Here is a 24,163-nt window from a genome sequence, read left to right on the forward strand (position 1 = left end):
TGACAGCGCCGAAGCTAGGCTGCTAACAGTGGAGGAAGTGATAAGAAACATGCTAAAGATTCAGCGGCAGCATGAAGAGAAACTAATCAATCAGGAGGGGAGAGCGAGAAGGGAAAATGTCAGATTGTACAATGTACCAGAAGGAAAAGAGGGAAACTCGATGGTAACTTTCATTGAAACGCTTCTCCGAGAAAAGCTGGATTTTCCACCGACCACCGAACTCCATATTGAAAGAGCACACAGAGCGCTGGTTATGAAACCCGACGCTGCAGGCAGACCTCGATCGATTGTAATTAATTTTCACGGATACAAAGCAAAAGAAGAAGTTCTACGCAGAGCATGGGAAAAGAAGGAAATCCTTCTGGACAACCAGAGAATCTACTTTGATCACGACTACCCTTCGGCCATTCTGAATAAGAGAAAGGAATACAATGAGGTGAAACGAATGTTAAAAGTGAAGAAGATTCGTTTCCAGACACCATATCCTGCCAAACTGCGGGTCTTCTATGAGGAGGGGACACGACTCTACCACACGATCAGTGAAGCCACGAGCGACATGGAGACCAGGGGCCTCCCAGTCAAAGCAGTCCCCCCACCAGAAGATCCACTCGAGAAACTGAACCAGAACCCCTGGCACTCAACGGGAGGACAAGCGGCGCACACCAGAGGTTCACCACGGAGCATCGACATCAGAGAAAAGCTGCAGACCTTCAGACAACAGACTTCCTCTTAAAAACACTTAAAATGATTTAAAGGGAAAGAAAGAAACAGAAGAAGAGATAGGAAAATCAGAAACATTTATTTCCTCCTATTCCAAACTCTTAAAATAATCTGATTAAAAACAAAGGCTGCGATAAGGAACAATGTATTACTGACCTAGAGAAAGACCATACTCCTTTTTAATAGGAATAGATAAACAGGTCACAGATATGTTCCCCCTTCCCTTCCCCCCCATCTCCTCAAAAAAGAAAAAGGGAAAAAAGAAAAAAAAAAAAAAAACAAATATTAAAATGAGTCAGAGGTAGACAATAACCACTTTAAGACAATGGATGTCTTATGGTCTAGACTCCTAGAGAGGGCCCTCTACCTGCAGGTGTTAAAAGAGGCATTCCCTCCAAAGCCAGATACATTATGGCTACTAAAGGGATTATTTAACAAATTCCTTTTTTTTGAAGCCAATGTTCTGTATTTGTTCAGCTTGTTCAATATTAGTAGCTGCTTTAGTTATATATTTACTTGTGTGTTTTTCACCAGAGGGAAAACCTGTAGCACATAGTTATGACCTTCTGATCTCACATAAGAAAGGAAATAGCTAATCAAAAACTGAAATTTACTTCTTTCAATGTGAATGGAATACTGAATGCAGTGAAACGCACTAAGATACTATCGAAAATGAAAAAAGAGAAAGCACAAATTGTATATCTACAAGAGACGCACCTAAACAATGCAGAACATGAGAAATTAAGAAGAATGGGTTTCTCAAACATTTTCTTTTCATCATACAAAGCTAAACACAAGAGAGGTGTTGCTATTCTACTTTCCAACAAGTTGGCCTTTCAACACACATATGCTCAAAAAGATAAGGAAGGCAGATTTATCCTGGTTAGAGGCCTACTAGAAGGGACAGAGGTTACCCTACTGAATATATACGCCCCCCCGGAAGTAATTTTTTGTTCTATAGGAAAATGTTTGACAAGATAGTGAGTCAATCAAAGGGGGTTTTAATATGTGGGGGAGACTTAAATCTACATTTGCAACCAAAGCTAGACGTATCAAACCCCTCATATGCCTCTAGAGCAATAAGTAGGAAATTTGAAGAATTGATGAATGAAGTAGGACTAATTGACATATGGAGGGATATGTTCCCCTCTACTAAACAATATACACACTTTTCCACTACCCACTCGGTATACACCAGAATTGACTATTTCATCATATTTGCCCGGGATAAATCAAGGGTTGTAGATTCAGAAATTGGCACAATAGACCTAAGTGATCATGCCCCAGTATACCTCACCCTTAATCTGGAAAGCCGTAGGAGGAATGCAACATGGCGTTTTAATTCCAGCCTTCTCAATGATCTACTATTCAAGAAACAAATGATAAATGAAATTCAAATGTATATAAAGGAAAATACTAATGGAGAAACTTCACCACCTATGGTATGTGATGCAGCAAAGGCGGTATTAAGGGGCAAAATTATTGCTATGTCCTTGCTCAAAAAGAAATTAAGCCAAAGAAAATTGCTTGACTTACAAAAACAACTAAAGCAGTTGGAAAGCTACCATGCATTAACTCAAGATTCATATACACTACAAAAATTGAAAAAAGTTAGAAATGAAATTAATCTAATGTATACGCAAGAAGTTGAAAAGAGAATGCTCTTCACTAGACAAAGATTTTATGAAAATGGACCTAAATTCACAAAATTATTAGCTTGAAAAAACAATATGCGAACAATATGCTATATAAAATTCGAAACCCACAGAAAAATAGTATCGAAAGCAAACAAGAACAGATCAAAACAGTTTTTGAATTATTTTACAAACGACTCTATTCCAGAACAACAGAGACTCAAGAAGATCAGATTGACTCATTTCTGGAATCTCTAGATCTACCAGTTATGACAGAAGAACAAAATAAAATCCTAAGTACAGAAATAATGATAAAAGAATTATCACATGCAATAAATAGACTCAAAAGTAATAAATCACCAGGTGGGGATGGATTTACAACCGAATGGTACAAGACCTTTAAGGCAGGGGCTCATACCTACGAGGTCTGTCAATAAAGTAACGGTCCTTTTTATTTTTTTCAACTATATGTATTTCATTCATATGTTTTTACGTCAGACATGCTTGAACCCTCGTGCGCATGCATGAGTTTTTCCACGCCTGTCGGTTACGTCATTCGCCTGTGAGCATGCCTTGGGAAAGAGTGGTCCCGCCCCCTCATCGGATTTTCATTGTCTGGAAATGGCGTAATGATTTGGACTTTTTTTCCATCAGAATTTTTTCAGAAGCTGTTAGAGACTGGCACCTGGAAACCATTCAAAAAATTTATCTGGCTTTCGGTGAAAATCTTACGGGCTTCACAGAGAATAAGGACTGTTACTACAGCTTTAAGGACTGCTTTAAGGACGGTCGGCACGCCGCGCTCCGAGCTGCGATGACGAGGCACAAACCACCACATCATTTCTAAACGGAATGCTCTGTGGATACGAGACTGTCGTGTGCTCTTTCTCTGGTTATCACAAGAACTGGACATCAGCCATTTTCCGGCAGATTTCACTTTTAACAAGAGATTTTGTCATGGAAAGCCGCGCGGAGGCTTCGCGCATCACGACCGATTTGCTGATGAAGCGAGACAAAGGAACACCTCCGTTTCGGAGTGTTAGAGGACAGGTTGGGACATGCCCAGCTCTCCACAATTTCTCTTATACTCACTCGACTGGTAAGCACTGAAAGCCAAGATAGAGGACAGGTTGGGACATGTCTAACACTCCGAAACGGAGGTGTTCCTTTGTCTCGTTTCATCAGCGAATCGGTCGTGACGCGCGAAGCCTCCGCGCGGCTTTCCATGACAAAATCTCTTGTTAAAAGTGAAATCTGCTGGAAAATGGCTGTTGTCCAGCTCTTGTGATAACCAGAGAAAGAGCACACGTCGGTCTCGTATCCACAGAGCCATCAGCTTAGAAATGATGTGGTGCTTTGTGCCTCGTCGTCGCAGCTTGGAGAGCGGCGCGCCGACTGTCCTTAAGGCAGTCCTTAAAGCTGTAGTAACAGCCCTTATTCTCTGTGAAGCCCGTAAAATTTTCACCGAAAGCCAGATAAATTTTTCGAATGGTTTCCAGGTGCCAGTTTCTACCAGCTTCTGAAAAAATTCTGATGGAAAAAAAGTCCTTTTCATTCCGCCATTTCCAGACAATGAAAATCCGACGAGGGGGCGGGACCACTCCTTCCCAAGGCGTGCTCACAGGCGAATGACGTAACCGACAGGCGTGGAAAAACTCACGCATGCGCACGAAGGTTCAAGCATGTTTGACGTAAAAACATATGAATGAAATCCATATAGTTTTTGAAAAAATAAAAAGGACCGTTACTTTATTGACAGACCTCGTATATTGCTACCTGCATGTAATTGGGCACTGAAAAAAGCCGAGACTCCACCGTCTTGGAAAGAAGCCATTATTTCCCTCATACATAAAGAGGGGAAAGACTAACTCGAGTGCGGGTCGTACAGACCAATTTCGATACTTAATGTGGACTACCGTATATACACATCGATAATGGCTCAAAGAATGGAAAAAATGCTACCCACCCTAATCCATAATGATCAGACAGGCTTTATACATGCACGACTCACACAAGATAATATAAGGCGCACCCTCCACATTATGAACCATATTAAACAACGTACGATAAAGGCCCTAATTCTGAGTCTAGATGCAGAAAAGGCCTTTGACTCTGTTAGCTGGCAATACCTCTTTAAAGTTCTAATTAAATTCGGCTTTAATGAAATGATGATAAACAGCTTCAAAGCTATCTACAATAACCCGACAGCAAGAATTACAATAAACGGTTACCTATCCACACCACTCATTTTAGAGAGAGGAGTGAGGCAGGGATGTGCCTGGTCTCCACTCCTCTTTGCATTATTTCTGGAACCGTTAGCCCAATATATTAGACAGAATACTAAAATTAAGGGAATATATGTCAACAAAACTGAACATAAAATAGCATGCTATACAGATGATGTCCTTCTATATCTCAAGGACCCCGAAACATCTTTACCAGAGGTTCTGACTTTCCTAAACAATATAGGTTCTATGTCGGGATATAAATTAAATGTTAACAAAACTGAAACTTTAGTATATAATTTCAGTCCATGTAAAAAATTGAAAGAAAAATACCCTCTAAGATGGAAAACAGAATCCTTCAGATATTTAGGAGTAAACCTACCTAAAGACTTGACAAAACTTTATGAAAAAAACTACAAACCCTTATTATGTAAGATTAAGGAGGATCTTAGGAGGTGGAATCTTATATCCATCTTAAGTTTGAGTGCAAGAATTGAAACAATAAAAATTAATATATTACCGAGATTCCTCTATCTATTTCAAACGTTACCAATATTAATTACAAGAAAGCAAACTGGAGAATGGGACAAAATAATATCAAGATTTATATGGCAAGGCAAGAAACCCAGAATACGATATAAAACGCTACAACTGCCTAAACAAAAAGGGGGATGGGGCCTACCATGTTTGGAAAAATATTATGTTTCGGCACAGGTGAGGGCGCTGATGTGGTGGTGCGACCCCTCCTATGAGGCACAATGGAAAGATATTGAATGCGGTCTGATACCTGATTTACACATACAGGCCATACTACCGGATAAAAACTTACAACAATACATAGACTCGAAAATCCATGGGTGAACTCCACTCTCAAAATTTGGAAATCGTTAATTAGAAAATATAAACTGAATGAGGAGGTTGGAATTCTAAGCTGGTGTGCCGTTGACTCGGACTTTACACCAAACAGGTTTGATGATAGATTTAGAGCTTGGAATGAAAAAGGCATTACATCAATGTGTAATATTGTACAGAAGGATACCCTTATGAGCTTTCAAAGTATGAAGGATAGTTTTTCACTACAAAAACAAGATTTCTATAGATACCTCCAATTGCGACATTACTATAATCAGAAAATAAAAAACAGGGATGGTAGAGAGGCCAGTAAACCATTTGTCCAACTGTTTATTGATGCATACAAATCGAATATAAAGAGAGGAATTATTTCCAGACTATATAAGAGTTTACAGAATTTAGAAACTAACTCAACAAAATATATACAAGTTAAATGGGAAAGGGAGGGAAATATAACAATAACAGATAAAGAATGGGAGGACATCTGTACATTTCAATGGAAAACTACAAAATCTCATACATGGAAAGAATTTTGTTGGAAAAACATAATACGATATTTCATTAACCCAGTCATGAAGGTACACCAAAACGATAATAATACTGCTCTCTGCTGCCGAGGATGTGGATGTCAGATTGCAAACCACTACCATGTGTTTTGGGACTGTCCAAAAATACAAAATTATTGGAAAGATGTACATAATGCAATACAGGAGGTCCTTAATACATGGATACCTTTCCACTTCAAAACCATGTACTTGGGAATTATTCCACTGAGACTGATGGCTAAAGATAAGTATCTGTTAGGAGTGTTGCTGGTGGCAGGGAAAAAGGCTTTAACTAAGAGATGGAAACTCCAAAACGGACCTACACTTAATAACTGGATAGACGTGACAATTGAAATATATATTTTGGAAAAGGTTGCTTTTTCTTTGAATTTAAAGATGGACACTTTTATGAAAAACTGGAAAGGATGGGTGCACTTTATTAGACCCCGAAGACCAGACTTTGTCAAGATAGTGAACTAAGGGAATGATAACCTCTCATTTATTATGAGTTACACGTTTTTTTTGTTTTTTTTTTTCCAAATCCTTAGCAGTATCTCAATGACTAATATAACTGAATGAAACTGAAGCACTGCACATATCTTTTGAGAAGTATTCTAAGTATCTTTGACTGCTGTTGTACAACCCCTCTGGATGTAAAAAGTTCAACTGTATATGTTCTGTTCTTTCTCCCTTCCCTCTCCTTTACCCGCTAGGGTGTTAAAACAAAAAGGAAATGGACCAGCCATACGGCTAACATGAACATTCAAAATAAACTCCATTGCAACTACAGGAAGACCCAAGTTTGTTATAACATGTTAAAATATGGTTGTATTGGTACATGAATGTATTATAATATGTATTTCCAATAAAAAGATAATTTCAAAAAAAATCTGATGACACCTTACTGAATCAGTACAGATTCAGCTACAATTTGGTGTTAGTTGTGTATCTCCAGCTTCATTTGTCACCTCACACTGACACATTTTCTATTTTTCCTATATTTTTGCATATTCTGGATCACCAGATCCGGAATCCGGATCCGATCATGACCAAACTTTGTTGTTTGATAGAACATTTGACTATGTTACACCTTAATTTTTTTCAAGCCTTTCTGCCTTGTTTTTGTGGAGTTAGAAACTAGAATGTGAAAATTCCCCCTATCCCGCAATGGTGAAGAATCCTTTAAAAAATTCCTGTATCCGGATCATGATCCGGATCACCACTAAAACTTAATCACTTGTTCCTCTTGTCATTTCCAACCACTCCACAAAATTTTATCAAAATCCGTTCAAAACTTTTGAGTTATCCTGCTGACAGACAAACAAACAAACGCGACCGAAAACATAACCTCCTTGGCGGAGGTAAAAAGGCACATGGCAGCCGGCCTGGAGTTTGCCAAAAGGCACCTGAAGGACTCTCAGACCATGAGAAACAAAATTCTCTGGTCTGATGAGACAAAGATTGAACTCTTTGGCATGAATACCAGGTGTCATGTTTGGAGGAAACCAGGCACCATCCCTACAATGAAGCATGGTGGTGACAGCATCATGCTGTGGGGATGTTTTTTCAGCACAAACTGGGAGACTAGTCAGGATTGAGGTAAAGATTAATGCAGCAGTGTACAGAGACATCCTGGATGAAAACCTGCTCCAGAGTGCTCTTGACCTCAGACTGGGGTGATGGTCAGTGACCCTAAGCACACAGCCAAGATATCAAAGGAGTGTGGCTTCAGGACAACTCTGTGAATGTCCTTGAGTTACCCAGCCAGATACCAGACCTGAATCTGATTGAACATCTCTGGAGAGATCTGAAAATGGCTGTGCACCTACACTCCCCATCCAACCTGATGGCACTTGAGAGGTGCTGCAAAGAGGGATGGGCAAAACTGTCCAAAGATGGGTGCGCCAAGGTTGTGGCATCCTATTCATGAAAACTTTAAGCTATAATGGCTGCCAAACGTGCATCAACAAAGTATTGAGCAAAGGTTGTGAATACTTATGGCACTTATGTGATTTATTAGTTTTTAAAAATGTTTAATAAATTTGCAAAAAATTCAAAATACTTTTTTCATGTTGTCATTAAGGGGTGTTGTGAGAAGAATTTTGTTGGAAAAAAATGACTTACTCCATTTTAGAATAAGGTTGTAAGATAACAAAATGCCGAAAAAGTGAAGCGCTGTGAATACTTTCTAGATGCGCCACCCATAGTTATACCAAAAAGTCTATCCGTTTTGGAGTCCAAAGATCAAAATCACTAAACTGTACGTTGTAAAAGCCTTAAAATGGCACTTGCTAAATGTAAAATGTCACTTGCTAATGGAAAGCATACCATCACTTGCCCAGGGCGCTGTGGGTGCTTCATCAGCTTGTGGTTGTAAATGAAGATGTAGCTAAAGGAACCCAGAGTCAGATAATGGACTGAAGCACAGATGTTGGTCAGCACCAAAAGTCATGTGGTCATCATGGCCACTAGATGCCACAAGTGCAAACTGTGCACTTGTTGAGTTATTGTGGTAACAGTCTGAAGAGGATCTCTATTATCGCTCTATTCACGCACTGAATTTTATGTAGGACATGTATTGGAATATCTTTTAGACGGTTCCATTAGGGCTGGGTATCAATTCAAATTTAGACAATCGATTTGATTCCGATTCTTAAGATTCAGAATCGACTAATTCGATCCTATCCAATATCGATTTGGGTTAATGCTATTAAAACCACTTTTGAGCTGTTACCTGACTGTCTTGTTATGCAACATATTAATACAACTTCACAAAATTTAGCCCTTAAAAAGCAGGCAATAGTGTTTCAGAGAGTTATACATTTAAAATTTTCTGGGGGATAATAGCCCCAGCCTCACCTACAAAACCCACGCATGCAGCGGCATGCAGCAGGAGACCGCGGTTATGAGAAGTTTTCCTGCAGCCGGAGGAAAGTTCCCTTCTTTTCCTTGTTTAAGTGTGGGTTTGAGACCTAAGTCCTAAGTTCTCTGCTGCTGTTGCTGCAGAAGAACTTAGGAGAACTTTGTCCCTGCAGCAGGAGAACACGGCTATGGGAAAAGTTGTCACACAGTCCACCCCAGAGAACCTTCGTGTGCTGTCCCACGGAAATGGCACGTTATGAGGAACGAAAAAAAAGTACTGTGTGAATTATAAATGGCAGTTGATTCTCTTTTCATGCCTGCAACAACAGTCCAGGTAGTCATGATTGACTTCTTTAAATGGCTTTGACAGAGGTTGATGAATAAATTGTGGACAACCTGCTTCCAAATCAGAACCAGCGCATCCACAATCAATGTAAAGAAGTGATCATTTAATTTTCCCCCTTACAAACCCTCATAACCACCAAAAATGCTGTGTAATTTTTTTTTTTCAGGCACGCTGTTATAACACTGGATGTATGAATCAATCTGTGGGAATTAAAATGAGAATCAATTTAAAATATGCGAATCAATCTTTTCAACCCAGCACTATGTTCCATCTCTCCAGTAAAGGTCCAGAGACTTCTAGAATTATTGCCAATGTGCAGTGAACCTGTTGTGGTGCCCCAACACCTAAGACACTTTATGTTGGCTGTTCCGTTATAGTGTACAGTATTTGCCATGTCCATGCGTCACAGGAAGTAACCCTCTTCCTGTGACTGTGTGGCTGCTGGAGGCTGTTGACACTGTAGTTATGTGAATGAGACAAGAGCTCGGTCTGTCTGTGTTTAATTCCAGTGCACTTGAGTCTGTTTTCAGCTTAGTGAAGTGCACAATTTCCTGTTGTTTCTCTAGTTTCTTGCACTGAAGTAATGTGAAGAATCTCCTCATGTGCCCATGTGACTGGTTTCAGACTGCGCTCGTGGTCATGTGTGTTTGTTTGCCGCCTGCATGATACATTTATTTATAAAACCTGCAGTCACAAAGTTATGTCTCAGATGACTTCACAGCTACAAAGCTTTTTATATCAACAACCAGTCATAAAACAAAATGGTGTGAAAACTTGGCAAAAAGATAAAAAAAAAAAAAGTAGTGACAACATATTGGAAGATTTAACAGCAGGTCTTGGGTAAATTTGATTAATTTCCCCAGCATAGGGTTCAGTATCATGCCCAACCAGACTTCAACACTCAGTCACAAATGTGGGTTGAACCCACTGGTTAGTGGTTAGTGAAAGCCTGCTCTCCCACACGGCTAGGTCTTAAAAATAAAAAGAAAAAAAACAGCAAAACACGATTCAGCATTTCCAGAAAATGGTATATAGTGCAGTGATACTTTGGAGTTTTCTTCACAAAGAGATCAGCTTTTGGTACCCGATCCTGTCAGATCTCAGTTAAGCAGAGTTTGTGCTGAATGGTACCTGGCTGATCGCTTGAGAGCATCAGAAGCTGCACGCAGGCATCTTCATGTAGAACTGCAGGTGCATCAAGAAGGGAATCCAGTGTAGATTTTATTTTCATTTATGTCTGGAGATCAAGGATCCAGTAACCAATTTCATATTTATTTACTTTAAGACTCAATAAAATGTTGTTGGCATAGAAAACCTGTAAAGCCTGCTTTTAGTACACAGAAAATTCACAAGCGGTATCGATAAGGGAATCAATAAAGAATCAGATTGATAAGCGGAATCGATAATTGCATTGATAGATAAAATCTTATTAATACCCATCCATATTAATAATATTTTAAAATTGACTTTAAAAGAGTAATGGGTGGACCTCCGTGACGTTGCCTGTAGAAGGCTGACAAAATCAGTTATGTCCGAAGCAGTGGTGGCTGACCCATAGGGGGCGCTGGGGCGCCGCCCTCCCAGATATGGAGGGGAAAAATGATTAAAAAAAACATTTTTTTTTTTAAGTATTACCAATGTCAGTTTTACTTAATAGTATATGCCTACATGTAATCTGAATTATTAAAACATTTCCATCAACTGACTCATTCAGCAGTGCATTTCCACTGACAGAAGCACAGATCGTATCATTTATCATCTTGGGCGCTCACTCATCTGCCCCTTGAAGTGCAGCAAAATGACCAATTGTGTATGTTGTTAAGGGAAATAATAAATATTTGTCCAATCAGCATCACCAAATTTAATATCTTGTGAGCACTAGAATTGGCACCTACAGGACCAATTGTGTGTGGTTGCTAAGGAAATATAATAAATATTTGGCCAATCAGCATCACCAGATTTAATGGCTTGGGTCCCCATGGATTTATCAAAGTGCTGCCGTTTTTGGCGGAAACAGAACCTGCACCGATGTTTGGATTATATTTATTTTTTTGTCTCCGTGTGTTTTGCTGGAGTAAGTTGAAGAGCTTTTGGACTTTACGATTGCTGCGTGCTCCTCCTGGCCGTTATGTTTCGGTGGTTTTCAGCTACGGTCGAATTCGCCTTTGGATCCCACTTCAGCCCAGGTGAGCTGACGATCTGTCCGAATGTTGCTCCTGGTGTGAAAATGAGGATGAAAATGTAAGATAAAACAAATGATTTGTTTTATGAAATGAAATGTTTGTTTGTTTGTTTTAGGGGTCAAAGCTGTGATCTTTATTGGTACAGCGGACCAGTTAGAACAGTTAGGGGAGATCAGGGCTGTTTGTAATATTGTTCAAAGCTGCAGCCATGGAGGCATTTTAGTCATAAAATATTCAGTAGTTTCAACTTGATTTCAGTTGAAATGAAATGAGGATCAGCCCACAGAAGTGAAATATTCTTTGGAGTATTCCATAGTCTAAAACAAATGATTTGCTCATTTTTTTAAAACCTAAAATAGCAATTTGCATTTTTTTTTTTTTTTTTTTTTTTAAGAAATTCTAACTCGGCCACTACCGAGTTCACACAAGACACTTATAGTCAGACTAACTCAAGTTTAGCAAAGCATTTAATTTAGTGGTTTTATATACTTAATTTGGTTTTGGTGTTATTAGTTAGCCAAATTATTTAATTTAAGTTATTGTAGTTTCTTTATTTTGCCTCCATTCCACTCAGTCATGTTCATGCAAATTATGACCTTAATTTTACCTTAGATTTCTCCCTCCCTCCCTCACAGACACACACACACACACCACCTCTCTCTCTCTCTCTCTCTCTCTCTCTCTCTCTCTCTCTCTCTCTCTCTCTCTCTCTCTCTCTCTCTCTCTCTCGGAAGGTGGTCTGAACATTGTTGTACGTACATAATGTTCTTTTGTCAATTGAGGATTTTTTCCATATTTTGAAGGAGTCTAAATTTGGTGAGATTTTCTATTCTGTTAAGGGGGTGTCATTGTGAACCCCAGGATCTGTTTGGCTGAAGATAATGGCAGTGCAGTACAGTTTGGTGTACTATGTGTGTAATTGGTGTCAAATGGTGAATACTGTTCCTTTCCAAAGTATAAATGTGGCCTATTAGTATAAATGTGGCCTATTAGGCCACATTTATACTAATAGGCCACATTTATACTAATAATACAGATAATTGTTCTCCCTACACCAGACCGACTCCCTACATCAGACCAACAACCACAATAGCGGTTGTCGGTCTGGTGTAGCGAGAACAATTTGATCCTCAACACCTCAAAGACAAAGGAGATGGTGGTGGACTATAGAAGGAGGAAAACAGTCATCCAGCCACTGGTCATCGATGGGGACTGTGTGGAGTGGGTCTCTGAATTTCGTTGTCTGGGCGTGTATTTGAGAGACAACCTGACTTGGAGCACAAATACTATGGCTACCATCAAGAAGGCACAGCAGAGACTCTATTTCCTGAAGGTTCTCAGGAATAACCACTCTGTGGCAGATGGTGTCCTTCTATCGCTGCTCCATAGAGAGCATCTTAACCTACTGTCTGTGTGTGGTTTTCCAGCTGCACATTCACAAACAGGAAAGCTCTCCAGAGGGTCGTCACCACAGCCCAGAAGATCACTGGTTGTCTCTTGCCTTCATTAGAGGAACTGTATACAAGTTGTTGTCTCAGGAAGGCAAGGACTATAATCAGAGACCCCTCCCATCCTGGACACTATTTGTTTGAATTATTGCCTTCAGACAGACTATACAGGGCACTTAAGGCCAGAACAAACAGACTTAAAAATAGCTTTGTGGGAAGAGCTATTTGTGCACTGAATGCTGCTGGTCCTGCCATTTTATGATTGTGATTGAGTGTTTTAACTAGGTTTTTGTTATGTGGGCCGCTGAAGAGGAGGTACTGCTGGCCCACCACCACCAGAGGGCGCCCTGCTTGGAGGGCGGGCTCCAAGCACGAGAGGGCGCCAGACCCAGAAGAAGTGACAGCTGTCATTCATCCTCTGCACCAGCTGTCACTCGTTCATCATCATCATCACCATCATAAAAGCCGGACTGCAACTCCACCTCCTCGCCGAGAAATCGACTACTATTGAAGAGGTAATTTCTCTGCTGACTGACACTTTGTGTGTATAACCTGAACTTCTGTTGCAGCCGTTTTCCTGGAGTGTTGCCTTGTCTGGGGAATTGGCGTTTGGTGTGACAGCGACGGCTTCGCCTCACACCCCAACCCAGATAAGTGGTTAACCAGGAGCTGCACGAGTGTGTGATTGGAGGTGGAGGTGCTCCCTCCTAACTGTATATGGACTGTGGATTACTGAGTGTGCGGACTTACACTCATTCATCTTATCTCTGCTTTCTGCCAGCAGTACCAGGGTCGACAGCCGAAGACAGAGGCCACCTGGGGACTCGGGACTTGGCGGCTCCGGTGTTCTTCAGACCGTTGGTGGTGGAAGCCGTGTGGGACGCGGCTTCTCTCTCGTCAGGGGTCTTCTATCTTCGAGCCTGCCCACACGTCACCTGGTGTTAATTGACTGTGCAAATTTCTGTGAATTTAGTTGTGTATTATCACAACATTAAATTGTTACTTTTTGGCTTACTCATTGTCCATTCATTTGCGCCCCCTGTTGTGGGTCCGTGCTACGACACCTTCCCAACAGGTTTTATGTAGAATTTTTAGAGTTATTTATTTATTCTATTTATTTATTTTAAATGTGCTTTTAAGCGATTGTTGTTAATTTCATTGTCATGCACAATATTTTTTTCTGGTGTCATGTACAGTGATAATAATAAATTCTTTTCTAATATAGCTGTAAATGGTTATTTTTTTTCTGTGGAACTGCTTATTTTGAGAAGGGCATGAAATGATTATTGTGGAATTGTAGCAATTTCCGACTGTTCCTTTGAATGCATGTACTGTATAGGTAGGGAAATCTGTTGGCACACCAGCCCCACCAAGATTTTTTTTTTCCACCAGCCGCCACTGGTCCAAAGGAAGTTGCAGAGGTCAAGTTGTGAGAATATAAATGTTAACACAGGTTTTTCCAGGTTACTGTGCACACAATTTTACAAATGGCTTTCAGCTGTAAGGAACATGGTTGGTTTACCTTTTTTTTGTCGCATGAAAATATACCCACAAATTTCAGTTAATTACACAGGACTATGACAAAGTTCAAAAATGTAAACAATTTTGAATTTTAATTAATCTTGTCCTTTAATGAGTTGTGTAGACAGGTAGTTGATGAAACGATCAAAGTTATTCTCATCTAAACACAGGGACAAGTACCGTACTGAAGAAGTAGTACCATATCCAACCAGGTTCCCACTAGACGGCCCACAGCCAGACTAATGACACTGAGGATAATGCATGACTCAGGATGTTGTTGATGCAGTTGAAAGTATAATTAAACTTTTTTGTTGAGGACCCCGCTTCTTGCAGAAAGTCAAGGGGTTTTCCATGCTTTACCTGTCTGTGGCAGATAGTTAGTTATGGTTGATACTGTGGAAGTAGCAACAGCTGAAAGGAGCAACAATTTCCAATTTTGACAATGCATCAGCGTTCCACTTTAATTCTCTCTTTATTTCTCCATTTTTCCTTTGTCCCCTATTTCACACAAATCACAGACCTTTTATACAGCTCGACGCCACCCATTAACAACACAGGGGTCCCAACAGGAAAACATTAAAGAATCAGTATTTTGCCACATGCCTGACAGGAACAAACATTAACGGGGCCAAGAGGCTTTGATATGTGCTTCACACATAAACATGTGACCAGAACAGGAATACACATCAGAACAGGAATCAGCTTTATATGAATAGCAGAGATACACATTGCCGAGACAGCTTTATATGCATAGAATACACATTGCTCACCCACGCAGGGGCCGAGACAGGAAACAGTTTTATATGCATAGAATACACATTGCAGAGACAGGAAAACTCAGTATGCATGCCTCGGTATGGTGAATTATGTCCACAACGTGCATTACGTGTTGATTGCCCACAACTATACGTGGGGATGGACACAGAGAGATTCCATGGTGTGGTAGATGCTGTGATGCGTGGCACCAACACATGCTCTCAGACTTTATCTCCCCAAAATATTTTACACTCTGTCCAATCTGTCGCAATGTGTCTGTTCTTTCACCTCCAGTTGGTTTCATGGGAAGATAACACGGGATCAGGCTGAGCTGCTGCTTAAACCCCCTGAGACAGGCCTGTTCTTGGTCCGAGAGAGCACCAACTACCCTGGTGACTACACGCTGTGTGTGAGCTGCCACGGCAAGGTGGAGCACTATCGCATAATCTACCACAACGGCAAACTCACGATCGATGAGGAAGAATATTTTGAGAACCTGATGCAGCTGGTAGAGGTGAAGTTTATAATTATTTCATGTTTTTGGCATGAAGTTTGTGTGCTTTCTCCATTTTTGCGGTTTTGGAGCCTCCTGGCTGTTTTGTAGACCACGTGTAGTTCCTGCAACAAGTGATTACCAGGAAGTATCAAAGAGGAAGTGTGAACAATACATTATGCTGAGGTTCAGGGTTCTAACCCTAAAATGAGACGAGTCTGTGCTGTGTTTTTGATTTGAGCTGTTGACTGGTTGTTGTTAGGCACTGCTCATTGGGCTTTGTTGCTTCTGACGGTTCATTGTTTCTGCATTAAATTTGAGCTTTCTGGCTTTGTTTTCTTGGGACAAAGCACTACACAAAAGATGAAGATGGCCTGTGCACAAGACTAATCAAGCCAAAGCTGGAGGAGGGAACCGTGGCTGCACAGGATGAGTTTTCCAGGAGTAAGTCCGAGTCAGGCAGGCATTTAGAGTTTGTCAAAGGAAGAAATCACAACCTATTTTAAATGAGACTTGTGTTTAGGTCTGTTTTTTTTTTTTCTAAACTGAATATTTTCCCCTTTGAATGACCAACAGGTGGCTGGTCTATGAACAGCAAGGACCTCAAGCTACATCAGGTTATCGGAAAAGGGGAGTTTGGAGGCAAGTTCCTTAATGAACACCACATTCTAAGTTTAGAATGAGCCAAACAGATCAGATAACTCATCTTATAAATGTGTACAAACATAGTGAAGCACAGTCATTCCTGCTTTGAAAAGTGCAGGCAAGGGGACCTAGAAATAAATGGAATTGGGCTGAGATCTATGTGTATTAACCCATCATGGCCACTAGATGTATGCATGAAGCTTCACGTTTTGTACTAGCATGACGATCTTCATTCATTCATATATTGTTTTTCTAAAATTGCTTTCCAAGGCCTTGTCTGTCATTCATGGAGGGATTGTGTCATTTAGTACATTCATTCATTCATTTTATATACCCACTTACTCCAATCAAGGGTCACTGGGGGGGCTATACAATACCATCTATTTCTGACAGTGTTAAAACAGAGTGACAAACACTGTGACTGCATTCTCCTTAAGGAACTGCAGAGAGACAACTGAAGCAAATCAGCTCTAATTACAATGACCTATTTGTGTGCATGCACACACAAGCGCATGAGAGACTCACAATGTGAGGAGCAGATCAACAACGGATGAACCTACATTTACATTTGAATATAATGATGGACAGGTTTGCACACATGACTCGCTAATGCACGGGTCACCAGCACTACATATGGAGGTCACCAGGCCTGCATGCTTTCTCTCATATACCTGTTGCAAGCACAGCTGATTATTCATGTCTGGTGTTTTGTAGCTCTTGATGGGCTGAGCTCAATAGACTAGAGTTCCTTTATACAGAGAGTAGCGATATGACGAGCCGGAAAAAAGGTCACGTGACTCATGGTGCCATCTTGGGGCCAAAATGGCGTTCACTGTTAAGCTATCTGCATGTAAATCCAGCTATTTTATTTATTTATTCGCTGAAAATGCTGGGTTGCTGGGTAGACACAACAAGGTCCAAACAGAAGAAAAATTTTGGAAAATAAAGTCAGCCATGGGGATGGAAGTGACTAGAGTTGAGCTGGATAATCGTTTCAGACAACTATCCGGTACGGATAAAGCATTTTTGACAAGTGCAAGCATGATACGAGTAAAACTCGTCAATATCTGTGCTTATGCTGAAGGAAAATCCTGATTGGCTAACTGACTGTCTTCACACTCTGTGATTGGCCAGTCACATACAGCACCCACCCCTCCCTACGCAGACACATCTCTGCAGCGTCTCGCGCACACATACACACAGGAACTGATCTGTCTGTGCTTGGCTTGACTCTAGCTCACGTTGCTCTATTAAGTTTTCTTCAGTTCGCCTCTAATTTGGTTTGCATGGTATTCAAAGTTACTTGGTGAACTTGTTTCGTAACATACACGGTGCATTTGACAAGACAGCTGAAAACGGCTCGTGTTGCGTCGGTCACTGCCTCCACTCTGGTCAATTTTTTTTTTTTTTTGCTGTTTTTTGTTTATTTTTAACTGTTTGTTTGCTCTTCATTTTGCTGGTGATATAAAGTCATTTGGAAAACTTTGCTCCTACTGAACGCGGTGCTTTTGAGAAGAATACAGTGAACAAGGCTGACATATTATTTCCCTGTTTGCCATCATCATGGATGTTTGCATGAATCACCAAGTTCACACAGATCATTAAAAAAATAAAGTCTTAGAACAACCTCTCTTTCTCCCTCTCCCACAGTCATACACACATGCACAGTCACCTTAATCAACATTATTTAACTGTGTGGGGAAAAAGTGCCAAGAACATTAGGTAGTAAAAATAAATAAACAGTTGAAAAAAAAAAAAATCACAGTTTGATCATCAAATAATAAAAAAAATCATTAAAAAAAGTTGTGTTGAGTATGACAACTCTTGTTCATGCATACTTAGTAGTTCATAATTTCCTACTACATTGAATGTCACTTCTGAGGCTGTTCTGTCAGTATTCATTCATACACATAATTCATTCATACATAATATTCATGTTCTGAGTTCATAAAAAAACTTGTTCTGTAAATAGTTCTCTTTTGTGATCAAAATCATTGATTTGAATCTCAATTTTGAGACTGTTCTGTAAATAGTTTTCAAATAAACAATAAATATAGTGACTTCTGATCAATCCATATCAATTTCAGGCTTAAAATAATGTACCAATTTAAACCACGCCCATTTCCAGTTAAACCACGCCCACTTCAGGCTTAGGTCCCGCCCACTCTGAGTACAGATACAGCTCATTTAGATGGTTGAACAGATACAGATAGTGGTGTACTTGCTCATCCCTAGAAGCGACTTCATCGTTGAATTTAGTGTTCAGTCCCATGTACAGTAAACTGTCATTGTATAAACCGGATGGGTTTCCATGTAATAAGCACCGTATATAACAGATTTTGTATAATGGATTTTCACTCAGATTGGATAAAATGTCCTGTCCGATCACAATATATTCCCATTAAAAACCCAGAGCAGTCTGGATGTGCACAGTAACAGAGGCACAAAATTAAAGTTCAGCACTCTGACACTTGCCGATTTGAGGAAAGTGGTACCACAGTCATTTACGTGATTAAAAGCCGGACTGTTTATTTTTTCAAACTGTGTTCAGACATGGATCTGCAGCCTGACATACACCTGTTAAATCAAACACAAAAGGCTGTGATATGACACTTTTCAACGTTTACTCTTTCTTCTCATATTTTAGTAGTTTTTGCAGTGTGCACGCTGATTACAAATGAATCAAATACATTTGGCAGAAAAGTCAGAAAATTTACAACACGGAGTCGGAAAAAGAGGAAATTGTACAGCTTACCTTTGAATTGGAAGTTGATTAGAAAGAAAAGCTTGTTGAGGGTCAGATTAATCCAGAATAAAGCATAATTCAGGGATGGAGAACTTTAAACCTCCACGCACGTCGATGTCATTATATAACACGGAGTTACAGAGTTGCAGAAGCATAAATCAGGCTTTAAATTAATTAAATAAATCATTATAAAATTAAATTTATGTAAATTTGATAGCTTAACTATTTTTTAGATTTATTTTGATAGTACCTGTACCTGGATGTGTTTCTGCATTTAAAAAAAAATAAAAAACATTGAAAACATAAATGGCTCATTCAGTAGTTAAGCACAATTGGCCCCAAAATGGTGCCATGTTCTCAGTTCACAGTAAATTTTGCAGAGTAAAATAGTAGTAATAGTAGACTACTAATAAACTGAATGTGTTTTAAATAAATTATATACATTTTAAAATATATTGAAGAAATCCAATTTGGATCACATTCATATGAACCAGTTTAAATGACGAATATGCCTTATATTAAGTTTACTGGTTTAGGTTAAAACTGCAATCCAAATGGATGAAAATCCTATGTGCAATTACAGTGTATCCAGAAAGTATTCACAGCGTTTGATTTGATTTTGATTTGATCATTTATTTAGTCCCCATGGGGGCAATTCAGGTGCAGTCAGCAGTAAAAATTACATTACATTCATAAAACCACATCATACAAATTCATAAAAAACATAAAAACAGCAGAATAAATATACAAAAGAAGAGCCCAGAAATAAGGTGCAAGATTCACTCTTTCCACATTTTGTTATGTTATAGCTTTATTCCAAAATGGAGTAAATAAATATTTTCCTTCAAAATTCTTCTCACAACACCCCATAATGACTTTTTTTTTTTTTTGCAAATGTATTTAAAAAAAAAAAGAAATCACATGTACATAAGTATTCACACCATTTGCTCAATACTTTCTTGATGCACCTTTGGCAGCAATTACAGCCTCAAGTCTTTTTGATGCCACAACCTTGGTGCACCTATCTTTGGGTAGTATTGCCCATTCCTCTTTGCGGCACCTCTCAAGCTTCATTAGGTTGGATGGCAAGCTGGACCACTCAAGGACATTCACAGAGTTGTCCTGAAGCCACTTCTTTGATATCTTGGCTGTGTGCTTAGGGTCATTGTCCTGCTGAAAGATGAACCATCACCCCAGTCTGAGGTCAAAAGTGCTCTGGAGCAGGTTTTCATCCAGGATGTCTCTGTACATTGCTGCATTCATCTTTCCCTCAATCCTGACTAGTCTCCCAGTTCCTGCAACTGAAAAACATCCCCACAGCATGATGCTGCCACCACCATGTTTCACTGTAGGGATGGTGGCTCGTTTCCTCCAAACATGACACCTGGCATTCACACCAAAGAGTTCAATCTTTGTCTCATCAGACCAAAGAGTTTTGTTTCTCATGGTCTCAGAGTCCTTCATGTGCCTTTTGGAAAACTACAGGTGGGCTGCCATGTGCCTTTTACTAAGGAGTGGCTTCCACCATACAGGCCTGATTGGTAGATTACTGCAGAGATGGTTGTCCTTCTGGAAGGTTCTCCTCTCTCCATAGAGGAATGCTGGAGCTCTGACAGAGTGACCATCGGGTTCTTGGTCACCTCCCTGACTAAGGCCCTTCTCCCCCAATCGGTCAATTTAGATGGGCAGTCAGCTCTATGAGGAGTCCTGGTGGATCCCAACAGCTTCCATTTACAGATGATAGAGGCCACCATGCACATTGGGACCTTCAAAGCAGCAGGAATGTTTCTGTACCCTTACCCAGATTTGTGCCTCGAGACAGTCCTGTCTCAGAGGTCTACAGACAATTCCTTTGACTTCATGCTTGGTTTGTGCTCTGACATGCACTGTCAACTGTGGGACCTTACATGTAGACAGGTGTGTGGCTTTCCAGATCATGACCAATCAACTGAGTGTACCCCAGGTGGACTCCAATTAAGCTGTAGAAACATCTCAAGGATGATCAGTGGAAACAGGATGCACCTGAGCTCAATTTTGAGCTTCTTGGCAAAGTCTGTGAATACTTATTTACATGTGATTTCTTTGTTTGTTTTTTTTAATAAATTTGCAAAAATCTTAAAAAAAAAAATCTAAAAAAAAAACAAAACAAACAAACCCTAGTTTTTCACATTGTCATTATGGGGTATTGTGTATACAATGTGGTGAAAAAAATGTATTTCATCCATTTTGGAATAAGGCTGTAACATAAAATGTGGAAAAAGCTGAAGGGCTGTGAATACTTTCCAGATGCACTGTAAAATGGATAAGTCTTATAAGTAGGACTAAATGTTTCTTTTCAGTACATGATAGTAAACAACATGACGGTGTTAAGGTGGTGTGATGCGTCACATACTTATTTATACCATTTTGGAACCTTTAAGCTTCTTTCACTCAGTCACTTTCCTGGTGACATCATTGAGGGGTCAGGGTCACAGCTTAGGGAAGATATTGGGACGCGACCTTTCAATGGCGTCACTACCACAACAATACATCTTAAGTGCCATACAGTTCCAAGTGCATTTATTCTTTTAACAGTGATGAAGATTGAATGACAGGTAACATTTAACAGGACAGTTAACATGTGCATTTAACATTTTGCTCTAAATTTGCTCCATTTTTTTTTCTTCAGCAGAGGTTTCCATGAATGTAGTTTTACTGGTAGATAATTACAAAGTACATTTTGTAATTTTATTTGATTTTTTTTTTTGGTGATCATTTCAGATGTTATGGTGGGTGATTATAGAGGGACTAAAGTGGCCGTGAAGTGCATAAAACATGATGCTACAGCACAAGCATTTATTGCAGAGGCTTCTGTCATGACGTAAGGAAAATGATTTTGTTTTGGTAAAACAATCAAGAAACCAAAAGTAATAGATCTAACAGTCGTCCTCTCCTTCTGCAGGCAACTACGGCACAAAAATCTTGTGCAGCTCCTGGGAGTGATTGTGGAAGAGAATGGGAGTCTGTTCATAGTTACGGAGTATATGGCAAAGGTAGCACGCTGGCTGACTTTATCACCATTGTCCAGGATTCGTAAAACTTATGAACACATTATGTTTGGTGTTTCAGGGCAGTTTGGTTGATTATTTACGCTCCAGAGGCCGGACGGTACTTGGAGGAGATTCTCTGCTGAATTTTGCACTGTGCGTATGCGTACATTATTCGACCCACACTGCCTGGTAACAGCACATTTACTTTGAAAAGTAAGGTCCATAATTTTTTCATGTGTACAGAGATGTCTGTGAAGCCATGGCGTACCTGGAGGCCAATAATTTTGTCCACCGAGACCTGGCAGCTCGGAATGTTCTTGTTTCAGAGGACAACGTTGCCAAGGTCAGTGACTTTGGTCTGACCAAGGAAGCTTCTTCTACTCAGGACACTGCCAAGCTGCCAGTGAAGTGGACATCACCAGAGGCCATCAGAGAAAAGGTACACTGTTGTTTTGATGGACTCTCAATGTGCTAGCTACCGTACTGACTGACTGAAAAAATAAAAAAAAACATAACCTCTATATTTCTCTCTTGATTGATAGAAATTTTCCACAAAATCAGATGTCTGGAGTTATGGTATTTTGCTTTGGGAAATTTATTCCTTTGGGAGAGTGCCTTACCCGAGAATTGTAAGTATCACATCACCTTGGAAACCTGTATCGTTCACCTTGTGAGTAGAAGACATCAATCAAAAATGATTCTGTACCTTATATTCGAAAATGTGTTGATGGATTTTAGGCACATTGCCAACCCATAGTTTCCAATCAAGCACAACACAACTGTAAGGCTCACACCCACTATTCAACATCTATTATTATTATTACATCTGCCAAGGACGTGATAAATTCATCAGTGTTTGTTTATTTATTTGTCTGTCTGTCTACCTGCCTGCCTGTTAGCAGGATTACGCCAAAAGTGCTGTACAGAGTTTGACAAAATTTTCACCACAGATAGATATTAGGCCATGGAAGACTCCATTAGATTTTGGCGGTGATCTAGATCCGGATCCAGATTCTGGAACAAGTTTCACTTTATATAGGCTTTGAAGGATTATGTCAAAACTGCTTCACAGATTCTCACCAAATTTGCACCACAAATAGATATTAGGCCATGGAAAACTCCACAGAATTTTGGAGGTGATCTGGATGTGGATCACTTCCAAATTCAGTCGAGTCAAAACTACAGCACAGATTTTGATGAATTTTTCACTACAGATAGATATTAGGCCATGCAAGAACCCATTAAATTTTGGAGGAGATCTGGATCCTGATGATCAAGATTTTACTTTATATAGACTTTGAAGGATTACGTCAAAACTACTCCACTGAATTTTGGATGTGATCTGGATCCGGATGAGTGGACATCAGAAATCTCTGATTGCTCTTGTTATAATGTTTATTTGTCCTGCAGTTTTTCTACCAATAATTTGGCCCTTTTCCATTGTGTAGCCACTGAAAGACGTCGTTCCTCGGGTGGAAAGTGGATACAAAATGGACTGTCCAGACGGCTGCCCTGAAGTGGTTTATAACATCATGAAACAGTGCTGGAACCTGGATCCTGATGCTCGACCGAGCTTCCACATGTTGAAAGAATGGCTAAAACACATCAGGCATGGAATGGGAAAAACACAGTGAGAAAGCTGACAGAGCAGATATCACTTTCTCCTTCAGGTTGCCCATGTGGACCATAAACTGGTACAAGATACCAGTGGCAAGGACTGCATTGTTTCACAGGATTCACAAGAGTCCACACACAGTGTCCTCTGATCAAACTCTTCTTGCCATCCATCACCTCAGGTTGTAACAGCTGGACTGACTCTGTCCTCGTCATCTTATCTGTTATCAACAGTGAACCGTCATATCAGCGAGGGCTGCCTTAGACCACAGCACCAGCTGTTTTTCAATAATTTTTTTACATATGTGCTTTTTATTATAAAGATAGTGTCAACGTTTGATTTTATACTCTCATGTAGTTACATCATTTGGCTAAACTGGCTGAATCCATGATATTTCAAAAGAAACCACTGTTTCAATGCATCCTTAATACTCACGGTACAGTGTTTCCTCTACCTTCGGCTTGAGGGTTCAAAACAAAGTAGTCAGCCTCAGGGGAAACACTGCTTTGTCATTTATTTCCAGTTAGTAGGCACAGCTTTTAT

General features: G+C 39.9%; 1 protein-coding gene across 1 annotated transcript in view; it reads left to right on the plus strand.

Moving 5' to 3' along the window:
• LOC117515614 (tyrosine-protein kinase CSK-like) overlaps window positions 1-23,898 on the plus strand; it is a 55,514-nt gene extending 31,616 nt beyond the window's left edge. Inside the window, exons 5-13 of the mRNA XM_034176250.1 lie at window positions 15,387-15,606; window positions 15,936-16,029; window positions 16,162-16,227; window positions 21,737-21,836; window positions 21,918-22,008; window positions 22,085-22,158; window positions 22,249-22,444; window positions 22,548-22,634; window positions 23,454-23,898. Of these exons, the coding sequence (XP_034032141.1) occupies window positions 15,387-15,606; window positions 15,936-16,029; window positions 16,162-16,227; window positions 21,737-21,836; window positions 21,918-22,008; window positions 22,085-22,158; window positions 22,249-22,444; window positions 22,548-22,634; window positions 23,454-23,639 (1,114 nt within the window). The 3' untranslated portion in view covers window positions 23,640-23,898. The remainder of the gene's footprint in view (window positions 1-15,386; window positions 15,607-15,935; window positions 16,030-16,161; window positions 16,228-21,736; window positions 21,837-21,917; window positions 22,009-22,084; window positions 22,159-22,248; window positions 22,445-22,547; window positions 22,635-23,453) is intronic.
• Window positions 23,899-24,163: the final 265 nt, after the last annotated feature.

Source organism: Thalassophryne amazonica, chromosome 8 (genome assembly GCF_902500255.1).
Source record: "Thalassophryne amazonica chromosome 8, fThaAma1.1, whole genome shotgun sequence".
NCBI lineage: Eukaryota > Metazoa > Chordata > Actinopteri > Batrachoidiformes > Batrachoididae > Thalassophryne > Thalassophryne amazonica.